The 12,867-nt window shown below is 43.8% G+C and overlaps 2 protein-coding genes across 15 annotated transcripts in view; one reads left to right on the forward strand and one right to left on the reverse strand.

Moving 5' to 3' along the window:
* NPAT (nuclear protein, coactivator of histone transcription) overlaps positions 1-8,922 on the reverse strand; it is a 54,727-nt gene extending 45,805 nt beyond the window's left edge. For both annotated transcript variants that reach the window (XM_025893335.2, XM_025893337.2), the window contains exon 1: positions 8,712-8,922. In XM_025893335.2, coding sequence (XP_025749120.1) covers positions 8,712-8,748 — 37 coding nt within the window. In that variant the 5' untranslated portion in view covers positions 8,749-8,922. The remainder of the gene's footprint in view (positions 1-8,711) is intronic.
* A 180-nt stretch (positions 8,923-9,102) lies between these two features.
* The window catches only part of ATM (ATM serine/threonine kinase), a 119,612-nt gene continuing 115,847 nt past the window's right edge, over positions 9,103-12,867 (forward strand). For 3 of the 13 annotated variants that reach the window (XM_073903688.1, XM_073903692.1, XM_073903693.1), the window contains exons 1-3: positions 9,112-9,309; positions 9,676-9,861; positions 11,388-11,499. The gene's annotated coding sequence lies outside the window, so the exon portion shown is untranslated. Of the gene's footprint in view, positions 9,310-9,675; positions 9,862-10,208; positions 10,408-11,387; positions 11,500-12,867 lie in introns of all 13 variants that reach the window. The other 10 variants (XM_073903696.1, XM_073903697.1, XM_073903694.1 and 7 more) reach the window with 8 other exon arrangements.

Genomic DNA, 12,867 nt, shown 5'->3' on the forward strand with positions numbered 1-12,867 from the left:
ACAATTCTATAGCCAGCTGAGAAGCAAATCATTTTTACGATGGTTTGCTTTTTAAGTTACATTATTTGGAATAACTCAGCTGCTACTAGGATTTCACCAATACAGAAATTTAAAATGTATACGAATCACTGGAGTCACTTTGGAGGCAGGCAGCTGGAGCTTTTTATATGTTTCAAAGTTTAAACTGAAGATAATTTCTTTTCATGGGAGAGTTTCAAAAGCATTAAGAACTCCAGATGTATTCATAACCACTTGAGACTTCTAACAGGTGGTGGTGTGAAATCAAATTCCTAATGTGAATTTGCTTTTGTGCAGACCAAACATTCTCAAAAATAACATAGCACTAAGGGGATGAAAATTGGTACAGGAGAGGCAAGGGAACAAAGAGAAGATCACCCTTTTAATGCATAAATCACAGATGTACATACAATACATGAACACTGTATTTGTGACATTAAAGTATCATGTGGGAGATTAGGGAGGAAAAAGTCTGAAAATACTCCTTAAGGGTGTAATAATGAAATAAGGTTGAGAAACCAACCTAGACTGAATGTAGTGATAGAATTAACCTTTCTCAGAAAAAATATGATCATCAGTGCTAACTACGCTGGCCAAGGAATTATCACAGATGACAGTTTATGGTTTATCTTAAGACATTACACTTCAGTATACACTTGAGAAAAGGCTTGTTAGAAAGCTAGATTACTTCTATAAAGTGTTTAAAAATTATAATGCAATTTAAAATAGCAGTATCTAAGATATTTACCTTCTGCTCTTAAAAACATGCCCAACTTTGAGCACTCTAGAGTTCCCATTTTAGATTACACTTGATGAATTTTGTTTTACTTTATAGAAAAATAAAACAAAGAGCTGAAGTTAATAAACCAATAGTGGAGACAAAATGAAATACTAAATATAATCCAGAAGAATGCAGAAAAAAAAGAGCAAGAAACAAATGGGACAAGTAGAAAACAAATAGCGAGATAGTAGATTCATTTTTTTAAAACTTTTTTTAATTTAGTAAGCCTATGCCCAACGAGGGGCCTGAACTCATGAACTCAAGATCAGGAGTCCCATGCTCTAACAACTGAGTCAGCCAGGCGCCCTGAGATAGATTTCAACCCAATTTAGCAATCCTACTTCTCAAATGAAGTATTTACTCAAATGAAATCAAACATGTCCACACAAAAGCTTGTAAGCAAGGTTGTAAACATTTTATAAGTTTAAATAAGTTATATAAAACCCAAATATCCATCAAGTGGTGAATACATGAATAAAGCATATACACACAGTAAAATACAGCAAAAAAAGGGGGGTGAGTGGGATGGATTTATAGGAAGCTTGCCTTAGAGTAGGGTATGTTAAAAAACAGAACAAGTTCCTGAATAAATGGACAAAAGAATAAATGAATGGGAAAATGAACAAATGAATAAAAATCTATGATCAAGGACTGTCTTCCTTCAGTATTTTTGGCATCTGAAGGAAAAGCAGTTTACAGCATATATGTAACCTCCTGGACCTCGCTTTCTCCCCTTGTGTCATAGAGCAAGCAACTGCTACTTTTCTGGGCCCTTGAGAAGATGAAGAAAGAAGTGAATAAAAGATTTAGTATCTTTAGTCCATAATCATAGAAACCTAGAGTATGTGTAAAGCTATGATGCATGTCTGCAGGGATGTGAGTAGCTAAATCCTGGAAATTCAGGCAGAATGGCTTATTTTATTCTGCAGCCCTGTTTCTGTCTGGTAGCATTGTAATCAATTTATAAGAGAGGAAAAAGACTTCAGCATTCTCCACATGATCCATGTTCCCATGGGTAGAGTTGATTCTGTGCTTGTATAGACAACTTATGCACTCCCCCCAACTCTTCTAATGTGGTTGTTAGATGTGACCATAGGATTAAGTTTATATTGAAAGTGTTCCTAGCGCCTTTGCTAGTTCCTTTTGGCTTCTACTCAAACTTAACAGAGATTATTAGAATTAGTATTTGTGATTCCACTGTTTTAAATATTTATAAATGCTTAATTCTTAGATACTTCTGACATTGCTACAGATTTAAACCCCAAGTATAAACATTCCTTTGAGGGTTTTTATCTTGTTCTGATAGTAAGAACTGTCAGAGGCATATGACTTAAACCTGATTTCTAAATGAGATATCCTCTAGCAACCAAAATATCTGATGTGGTTGATATTATTCCACTGCAAAGTACACTTTACCCCAGGGAATGTGCTCTAAGAGAAAATTAAAACCTAGCCTCCCACACCAAAGCCCTTTAAGTCATTAGGTGGCCCTTCAGTATGTGAGCTTTGTTTTCTTGCTGGGCTGCAGGGCACTAGGACCCCTCCCAGAGACAGTAACAAGTGCCTCCTCCAAGCAGATTTATCCAGGAATCACAAAACTTAGACCTGAGATGGACCTTGGGCTTCCTCAATCTGCAGAAGAGGAAACTGAGTATAGAAGACATTAAACGGTTTTTCCAGGATCTACAGCTGGTTACGAGAAAAGGAAAAAACCCCAAATCCCCACAGCATTCTTTTTTTTTTAAAAGAGATTTATTATTTTTTTTTCTTTTTAAGATTTATTTACTTATTTATTCATGAGAGACAGAGGGAGAGAGAGAGAGGGCGGGAGGGAGAGAGAGAGAGAGAAGCAGAGGGAGAAGCAGGCTCCCCAAGGAGCAGGGAGCCCGATGTGGGACTTGATCCCAGGACCCCGAGATCATGACCTGAGCCGAAGGCAGACGCTTAACCATCTGAAACACCCAGGCGCCCTCCCCACAGCATTCTGAAATCACAAATCATAGCCCAAGTGGTCCTGAAGGTGGGGCGAATTATTCTAGACTAATGTGATTTCGATGGTGGAATTAGAATACCATCCAGGTTGATGATTGCTTCAGATGAAAAAAATCCCAATTCTTCAGGGGCATCTGGCTGGCTCAATGGGTAGAGTGTGAAATTCTTGATCTCAAGGTTTGAAGACCAAGTCCCATGTTGGGTACAGAAATTACTTAAAAGATAAATAAAAACACCAAAACCAAAACCAAAACCAAAAAAGTGCAATTTTGGGTAATCTAGAGTTCCCATTTTATTTTTTAAAGATTTATTTATTTGAGAGAGCAAGAGCCGAGTGAGAGGGGCAGAGGGAGAGGGGTACACAGCCTCCAGCAGTGTCCGTGGGCGGAGCCCCACATGGGGCTCCATCTCACGACCCTGAGACCATGACCTGGGACAAAACCAAGAGTCAGATGCATAACCAACTAGTTGCCCCACTCAGGTGCCCCCTTTCTTATTTTTTATTTTATTTATTTCTTTTTAAAAGATTTCATTTATTTTTTTTTTTGACAGAGACACAGATAGCGAGAGCAGGAAGACAAGCAGGGGGAGTGGGGGAGGGAGAAGCAGGCTCCCCGCCGAGCACGAACCCGACGAAGGGCTCGATCCCAGGACCCCGGGACCGTGACCTGAGCCAAGGGCAGATGCCTAACGACTGAGCCCCCCAGGCGCCCCAATTTTATTTATTTCTTAAGTAGACTCCATGCCCAGTGTGGAGCCCAGTGCGCAGCGTGAACTCACAGCCCTGAGATCAGGACCTAGGCCGAGATGAAGAGTCAGATGCTTAACCGATGAGCCGCTCAAGTGCTCCTAGAGTTCGTATTTTGGGTTGGACTCGATGTTGTTTTACTTTTGTCCTGGGAGTTCCAAAGCAACGCTCTAAGGTGACAGCTGAGCGCTTCCACACTAACAATACACATACGGTTAAGCACTTACGATAAAAATCTTACTCATAACTGTTAAACACTTGATTGTCATCAATTCTCTATCAGAATAATAGGGGAAGTTTTAAGTATAAATTATACCAAATCTCCAATGTTACAATGAAAATACAAAATAGGGAGCAATGATCTCTTATTAGAATACAAATAATTACTCTTTCAATTAACATTAGTGATTCTTTCTTTTTACTCCTTACTAAAAACATCTTGAGAATAAAATAACTATCCTTTGTGTAAACTTACTGACAAAGATGTACAAATAGGTAAGAAAGCATGCCTGAGTTTCCTTTTTTCTTAATATAATATTGTCCTCTGCCTGCTTTTCAATGGAGGTAGAAATGAGTACAAGTTAAACAGACTGAAGGGGAAATATAACCAGAAAAGAGAAGGAAAGATAAAATCCCAACTATATCTAGAGTATTCAAATTTTAGGAACTGAGATGCCAAGAGTCTGCCTTCTATTCTTCCTGTTTATGGAGAGGAAAAGCTAAAGACAGAGGTGCCTGATGAAAAAAGCAAGAGATATCAAACCCCCTGATCTGAAAATATCTCCTTTACATATTCTAACAATTTCCCAGAAGTTTCTGAATTATTACTTAAAAATGTAAGCAATTCTTGGGAAGACTAAACATACAGTGCACCTTATATTACTAGATCTACAAATAACAAAGTTTCTGTCTACAAGGAAGTTATCTAAACTGACCCAGAGATACATATGCAAATAACTGTAATACAAAGCAAAGGTGGTAAGATGACAGGACTTATTTTATGGGAGGAGAGGGAACTGAGAAAGTATTACCAACTTGGGGAAAATCATGAATGTTACAAAGAAGAGGTGAGTCTTGAAGGATGTTTGGGGAATCCCAAAAAAGCTGATGAAAAGTATACATGGAGAACATGTTTGGGGGACGTGCCCAGTTTGGAGAAAGCACAATGTACATGATGGAGAACAGCTGGAGAGGAGATACAACTGAAAAGAGAGAACGGGGAAGGATCTAAAAAAGCGGTAAATGTCATCAATGACATTTTTATGAATAAAGAGGATATAAACATAGTCTGATTAACAGAAAACAGAGTAACAATCTGACTAAATGACATATCCAGTAGGCAAAAAAGAAATGTTATGATCACAAATACACTTCTGCAGATATTTACTAAATATTTATAATGTCTTAGCTACGTAAAGGTGAACAGGATCAGTGGCTCTTGACCTTTCAGGTGTGTCAATTCTGATTCTGTTTGCCTTCAAATCTCTTCTTCCTCTCTCTCTTGCTCTGAGCTGTGTGATAGGAAACCTGACCCCACGCAGGCAATGTTTCCTAGGCTCCATGTCAGCTGGCTTCTGGCTGTGTTCAAACAATGGGAAGCACGGGGCGGGGGGGGGGGGTACTGGATGGCAGTTGGAAGAAGCCATGTAGTTTTCCTCCCATCTCCTCTCTGCTTTAGTAGATTCTCCTCTGTGACTACTGCTCCCTCACCAGAAAAGTCTACTTTCCATCTTCCAGCAAGAGAACCAGTCTCTGGACTGCTTCATTTCTCCTAGTCCTCCTGATTATCACAGTGGCTTCCTGCTGTTGCTGCTGTACGAGCTGGCTCACATAAGCTGCTTGTCTTCTTAGTTTTTCTATCACCAGTGTAACCAATTCCCTCATTAGATCCCTCCACCTTAAATACTCAAATACTCAGATCGGTTTCAGTTTTCTCGAATGGATTCTGACTCACACAGAAAGAACGAACCTATTTAGAAATCCAAAAAACGTTCTGGCCCCTTCACTCATAAAAACGCCCCACCTGACGTAAACCTTTACAGTTTTGGGGGCTTCCAAGAACTTTCAAAGCCTGTCTTATTAATCCCAGATCAAGAACAATGAGGACAAAAGTTAAGTTTCAGTTTGGGAAGATGAAGTTCTACAGGTGGATGATGGTGATGGTTACAGAACAATGTGAATGTACTCAATGCCAAAGTGTACACTTAAAAATGGCTAAAAAATGGGCGCCTGGGTGGCTCAGTTGGTTAAGCGACTGCCTTCAGCTCAGGTCACGATCCTGGAGTCCCAGGATCGAGTCCCACATCGGGCTCCCTGCTCAGGGGGGAGTCTGCTTCTCCCTCTGACCCTCCCCCCTCTCAAGAGCTCTCTCTCAAATAAATAAAACCTTTAAAAAAATAGCTAAAATGTTGCATATATATGTCATGTATATTTCACTAAAGTAAGTAAACAAGCAAAGCTAAAACAGGGTTAAGTAAGGGTTTCACAGAAGTGATATACAAGGCTGCTGAAACACTTAAGGAGGCATTTATAGTTACACCTGCTAGGAAAGGTTTCAGAGACATGGCTTCCATTTGGAGAAACTCCAACTAGTTGGCATGGCTGCAGCACAAGGCAGACACTGAAAAGCTGAGATCAAGCAGGAGGGGCAGACAGGGTGAGTTTCACAGAGCAGCCTGTACAACACACTGAGAAAACCGAAGTGGTGTCCCAAAGGTAATAAGCAACACTTTGATGTATTTTGGCCTGTACAGTATTTACAGAGATTCCAGCAAGACAACTGCTGGATGTCGCTGAGGAGCAAGGGCTGGTTACATGTAGTGAGGTTCAAGTCAGTACGGTATGTTGAAGAACGAAAGGCAGGAGGGAAGTAGAGTTCATTCTTTGATTTGTAAAAGGGTGACACAGAGCATTAAATAGAATTAGATAGAATGCGTGGTGAGGCCTAGGTAAAGTATTTTGGGGTTTGTGTGTGGGAGGGGCACATGCCTGAGGGTAGAGAAACTTAATTATGTGAACTCTAAGGGGAACTACTTCTCTATTCTTAGCATTTAGCAGTGTCTGAAACTAAGCACCCAAAGATTTCTTTAAAGAACATTACAAAGAAAAGGAGTCAACAAAAAGAGAGGTGAAGACAGGGAGGGGGTACTGAAAGAAGAATCATGACAAAATAATGAAACTGTCACAATTTTAAGCCTCTAAGTTTTGGAATTACAGATCTCTGTGTGCTGATACGAGCTTCAAGACATAATATTAGAGTAAGAATAAGTGTGGGGAGACTTTTTTTTGTATCATGTATTCTTTTGCATAACTTGAAATTTTGATAAACTGCACAATTTTTTCTTTTAGAATATGTGTAGTATGAATGCTTTAGACAGATTTTTCTTAACAGTAAATATCAATAGCATGACTGTATCAGAAGCGATGGCAGAAGTCCCAAAGAAGGCACAAGGGAGAGGCATATTAAGTAGGATTGGTGGCAATGGAATGTGAATGACAAAGAATTTTTAGGGTAAGAAACAATGAATTTGGAATTTTTATCCATTAAAGAAAGTAGGAGTCAAGCAGAGCAGCTGGTTTGTGGAGAATACAATTTGGTGTGAATTATTCCAGGCAGAAAATCATATTGCTTTAAGATAAGTTGTTATTAACTGGGGATGATTTTACCCTCCAGGGAACATACTGCCAAAACCTGGAGACATTTCTTTTACTGTCATAAGTGGGGGGGAAGTGGGGTCTTATTGGCATCTAATGGATAGATGCCAGGGATGCTGCTAAACATCTATGTTTCACAATGCACAGGACAGCGCCCCAAAATAAATAATTACCTGGTTCCAAATGTCAATAGGGCCAGGGTGAGAAACCCTATTAAAAACTATAGTTACTGAAACTGGAGTGGATTACCGAATTGCTAAAACCCAAAAATCCTTAAACTATATGCCAGGAGGAAAAAATCAGGTACGCCAATGTTATCTTGAACAGTGTTAAAGTCTACTTTAAATGGGTTTCCATATAATCCCAGTAAATGTAACAACTACAAGACAGCCAGTTTTTTCTCACAGATATAGAGGGAGAATAACTATTGATAATTCAGTTCTGATAAAGCGGGCAAAAGATTAACCACACATTAAAATGTTAATTAAAACTTAAGTCATTAGTTCCTCCAAAAAGGGCCGTGCAACCGTTACCCTCTCCTGTTTCCTGCAAAATGTGCTCACCAAAGGCCCCGAGCACAAAGGCCAGTTTTCCGGACAGACTGGGTATTTAAAAAAGTAAGACAAACGGGATTTTTCTAACAATAGGGTAACGACAGTAATTACTGCGGACACGAAGGGAAGTTTCATCAGAGATGTTTACCATTTACTCTCAGGGGTGTCGGGTACGAGGTCTGCGAACCGCGGGCTCGGGGTCTGAGCTTGCGAGGGCTCTCGCTCCCAGCAGCACGACCCCCTCGATTCCTCCCGGGGACACACAGCCACAGAACCCGTTTCCCCACACAGACGGCACTCCCCGACAACAGGCCCGTGACACCGACCGTCCTCAAATGGAGGAAAAACGAACAAGTGGGACTACCACACGTTCAACTGGAAGGCATTTTCCTCTGTGAAATTTCTGGCCAGTCGATAGACGAGGAATGGCTGCAGTTTCACAACCTGCAGATGGCATTTCAGACCCCCTACGCTGCACTACTCACTGCGGGGAGGGCGGGCGAGGGATGGACCGGGAAGAGCACCCCCGTTCGCCCCCAAATTCGTCGTCGTCGGGGCGAGTTACGAGAAGGACGTCGCGAAGGTCTCTCCACGAGACCGGCCGGCTCGGGGACGGCCTCGTGTCCCCTAATCTAGTCCCAGCTCTGACAAGTCTCCTTCCGGGGGTCCCGACCGGGCGTGCAGGCCTGGCTCCCCCTCCGAGCCCGGGCCTCAGGTGTTCCGCCCCGCGCTTCTCCTCGGCCCTCCCCTCGCCGCGCAGCCTCCGCGGAGCGCAGCCTCCGCACACAAAGAGGCTCACGCCGCCCGAGCGCCCGGCTCCAGGGGAACCGCCGCAGGTCTCGCCCCGCAGGCGGGGAGGCAGAACCCCAGAGCTTCCCCACCCCGGGGAGAACCTTCGGCCCCAAAGGTCGTTCGGTCCTGCTCAGCCGGGTCCACTACCCGTCCCTCCCGCGTCCGCGCTTACCCAGTACTAGTCGCGCTATGTCCGACGGTAACAACATGACCGAAGCCGCAGCAGGCACCGCCACAGGAGACGAGACTCAGGTAAAACCCAACACAGCGACAGCTCCTGCGCCGCATCTCCCGGTTCCAGTGGCGGCACTGAACCCGCGGCAATTCGTCCCGCCTCTTTCGCCCCGCGTCCGCCAATCGCTTCCGCCGGAGAAAGAAAGGCGCCGAAACGAAACCCGCCTCCGTCCCCCTCGGAACTGTCGTCACTTCCGTCCTCCCGTTCCGAGGGGTGGGCTGAAGGTGGCGAGGAGGTGGGGCGCAGGCGCAGTGGCCGGAGCCAGGGGGCGGGCAGCGAGCGCAAGGACGCACGCCATTGGCGGGTAACGCGCAGGAGCGTTTGCTCAGAAGAGCCGAATGTTTTCGAGGCGAGCGAGCGCAAGAAGCGCAGAGCGTGCGGGGGTCGGCGCGCATGAGCAGATGGTACCCGCTTCCGGGCGACCCTGACTTCTTCCTCGGGAGACGGGGGCTGCGCGGTCACGCCGCGTTTGAACCGGAAGCGGGAATAGTGGGTGTCCACCTGGCTGGAGCCGCTGGGGCCGCGGCGGGGGAAGGCGAGTGGAGCCGGGATTTAGGCTGCAGCCGCCGCCGCTTTAGGAAATTCCGCTTTGGCCGTGCGAGTGCACCGTTAGGGGCGTGGAAAGCGGGCGGGGGCTTCTGCGTCGGGGGACTGCAGGGGTGTCCGAGCCGCTCTGCGCCAGCCCCCCCGACGAGCGGTCTCACCCGCTGCTCTGGCGCGGACCTTCCCTGCTCGCTGCACTGCCTCTCGCCCGCCCTCTCTCCGAGCCCCTTGCAGACTTGGCCTCGAACCTTCTTCCAGAAGCCCCGTTGCCCGCTCCTGCGCGTCCCCTTTCCCTGCCACTTCACGGCCCCGATTTAACTAGATGACTAACCATGGTTTCACCCCTTTTGTTGCTTAGTTTTAACCCGCGAGCATCTCCTGAGGCTTAAACTAGAGTGGCGTGGTTAAGAGCACGGACTCGGGAATTTCGTTGCTGGACTTGGAATTTTGGCGGACATGTGGGTGACCGCGCTGCCCTGTCTCCCTTGAGAGAATCCTTGCCCGTGGTGAGCCCTCAAGAGCGTTCGCTGCTGTTTTTAACCAGGTACCGAGAAGTAAAAGGGCTCTTAGAGCTCAGGGTGATCGTTGAAGGAGAACCGTGATCGTAGAGCTAACGAAGTTCTGCGAGGAGACCTCGAATGGTTCAGTTGCCCCCAGGGGAGGATGGGGGAGGCCCTCCAGACAGAAGGAGAAATGCGTGTAAAGACCCAAAGCGTGGGAGGTTTCAGAAGCTGAAGGGAGGTCTGGCGTTGAACGAAGTAAATGTGGGCATTTTCAGCATGTTGAGGTCTTAGGGAGGGATGAGATCACACTGGGAGAACATCGGTGGGACGTAGGGAGACAGAGATAAGTCTTTTTTTTTTTTTAAGATTTTATTTATTTGTTTGACAGAGACAGACACGGTGAGAGAGGGAACACAAGCAAGGGGAGAGGAAGAGGGAGAAGCAGGCTTCCCGCGGAGCAGGGAGCGCGATGCAGCAGGGAGCCTGAAGCGGGGCTCGATCCCAGGGCTCTGGGATCATGACCTGAGCCGAAGGCAGGCACTTAACGACTGAGCCACCCAGGCGCCCTGACAGAGATAGTTGTGCAGGTGTGGGTGAAAGGGGAACCATCAAGAGAGACTTAGGAAGCAAAGGAAGGAAAGAATGGTGATTTGTGATATTTATTGAGCATCTGTTGTGTTCCAGGCACTGTGGCAAATCCCTACATGAATCTTTAACAACTTTGAGGGAAGTTCTAGTATTGTTTTTTAATTTTATTGTTGACAGATCTGAGGTTTAGAGAGATTAGCTAATGTGTCCAAGGTTGTACAGCCTGTAAGGGGCAGGGGCAGGATTTGAAACAGTACAATCTAACAGCAGAGCCCACACTATTACTCCAGAAAAGAATGGCATGCCAAGGGCAGAATTAGATGCAGGAAGATGCGATGTAAGCATCATTGTCACATTATGCAAAGCAATCAATTTGATTGAAATCTAAAAAGGAAGGTGGGACTTGCCACTTAAGAGATTGTTGTTCAGGAAGTATGTATGGTTTCAGTTGCATGTTGGTAGGGGGCTTAGTTCTGGGTTAACGTATCAATTGAATTCAACTTTATCTGTTTACTATTTTACTCTGACTGCTCTGTAGTTCCTTCGGTTTTTTCAGTTCCTCCAACATACCGTACACTTTTCCATCTTAGGACCTTTGGGTAGTACTAGTCTCCTTTCCGAAAATATTAGTCCTCTAGCTCTTTCTCTGATTGGCGCCAATTCACATCTTGGCTTTGTTGTAAACTCTGCTGAGATGCGTTCCCTGGAAGCTTAGCAAAAGTGGTCCTCTCCATTGTTGTTGTGTTATTGGCCTCCTTTGAGTCATATATCATACTTTGGAATTAGGCATTGATTTTTCAGTGTACTTGTGTATTGTCACTCTCCCCCACCAGTTATGACTCCAGAAGGGAAGGAGTTGTGTCTGTTTAATTTATTATGTCTAGCTATCCCTAACATAGTACCTCAAACAAGTAGTGGCCCTGTAAATATTCTTGCATGTATCAGTGAAAGAACGTTTCCTGTTTTGTTTTCTTCAAAGTAATCAATCTTTGAGAAACAGAAGAGAGGAACACAGAAGGAGACAAATAGAAAAACCACAGCTTTAGAAAAAAAAGGAAGTTTGGGGCTGCATCTTTCTGAAGTGTCACATGGTCAGTAAACCTGCATTTTTTTTTTTAACGTTATAAAATCTTCAGCATACTTAGAAATAAACATGCCTATGTTTATTGTTCTTTGGATGTGGATATTGTTAAGGTGTTTTCATTGGTTACAATCCCAGTTTCATTTTCCTTACTCAATCAAGAGGGTTTTAAACCAAGATTGAGTATGAAGGGGAAAGAGTCCTAGATAAAACCATAAGGAATGGAAAATAAAAATAATAGCCCTTTTCCTCCAGAAGTTTACAATCAAATGAAAAAGACCTTTGGGTAAATAACAGCTTATAATCGACAGCAAAGTAAAGGATGTTGTAATAGGGATAAGAGAGTCACAACAACCAATGAATAAAAATGGAGAAGCAAATTAGAGCTACCTACCAATGAACTAGGTAGGCTTATTAGGTAGTGTGTTCTCCCTGAGTGTTTAAATAATTTTGTAGGAGGGATTTCTTCCTTTATAGGAGGATTAGACGTGGTCTCTCAGTTCCAATTTTACGACTGTGAGTTAAACAACAGCAAAGATACATACTTGATCTTTAAAGGATGAGTGGAGTTTATATGAATGGATGGGAAAAGGACTCTCCTTTTTCCTCTTGAGATATGTCAAGGACAAAAAAAGTATGTTTTTTTGTTTGTAAACGTTTATAGCCTAACAAAAACGAAACTCCTTTGTAACAAGAGTCAAAAATAACGACACAAAATGCTTTTTTTATGTGAATTTTTTTTTAGTGGTTATCAAAGGAAGGTTTGGTATGTCCGAAAACTTAGGAGGAGGGCTACTGCAGTGGCATTAAGGCACAGTAAAATGTAGTTTGTTATTGGTACTATAGTATTTGATTCCCTTTTAAAACAGGAGCGGAGGGGTGCCTGGGTGACTCAGTCGTTGAGCATCTGCCTTTGGCTCAGGTCATGATCCCAGGGTCCTGGTATCGAGTCCCGCATCGGGCTCCCTGCTCGGTGGGAAGCCTGCTTCTCCCTCTCCCACTCCCCCAGCTTGTGTTCCCTCTCTCGCTCTGTCTCTGTCAAATAAATAAATAAAATCTTTAAAAAAACAAACACAGGAGCATAATTGTCCTTGTATTTTTATGTTTTAAATGAGAACCATAAAGCCAGTTGAGACTTAAGTGTTAGGCAAGGCTTACTAGCTCTGATAACCTCCTACATAGCAATTCCAAAGCATAAGCAGTTTCAGCTTTTGGCTCAGCAAATGACATATCTTGTCACTCCATGTAAGAGTTAAATAGTTAAGCTGGTCAGTGTTAAATCCTTAAATGCTCTTTTCCTTTTTTTTTTTTTTTTAAGATTTTTAAATTTATTTTAGAGTGCGCATCCACTCGGGGTGGGGGGTGGGGAGGAGGAGGG

This window comes from Callorhinus ursinus, unplaced genomic scaffold (assembly GCF_003265705.2).
Source record: "Callorhinus ursinus isolate GAN/ISIS: 27379988/994484 unplaced genomic scaffold, GSC_fseal_2.0 scaffold19, whole genome shotgun sequence".
In the NCBI taxonomy this organism is placed as follows: Eukaryota; Metazoa; Chordata; class Mammalia; order Carnivora; family Otariidae; genus Callorhinus; species Callorhinus ursinus.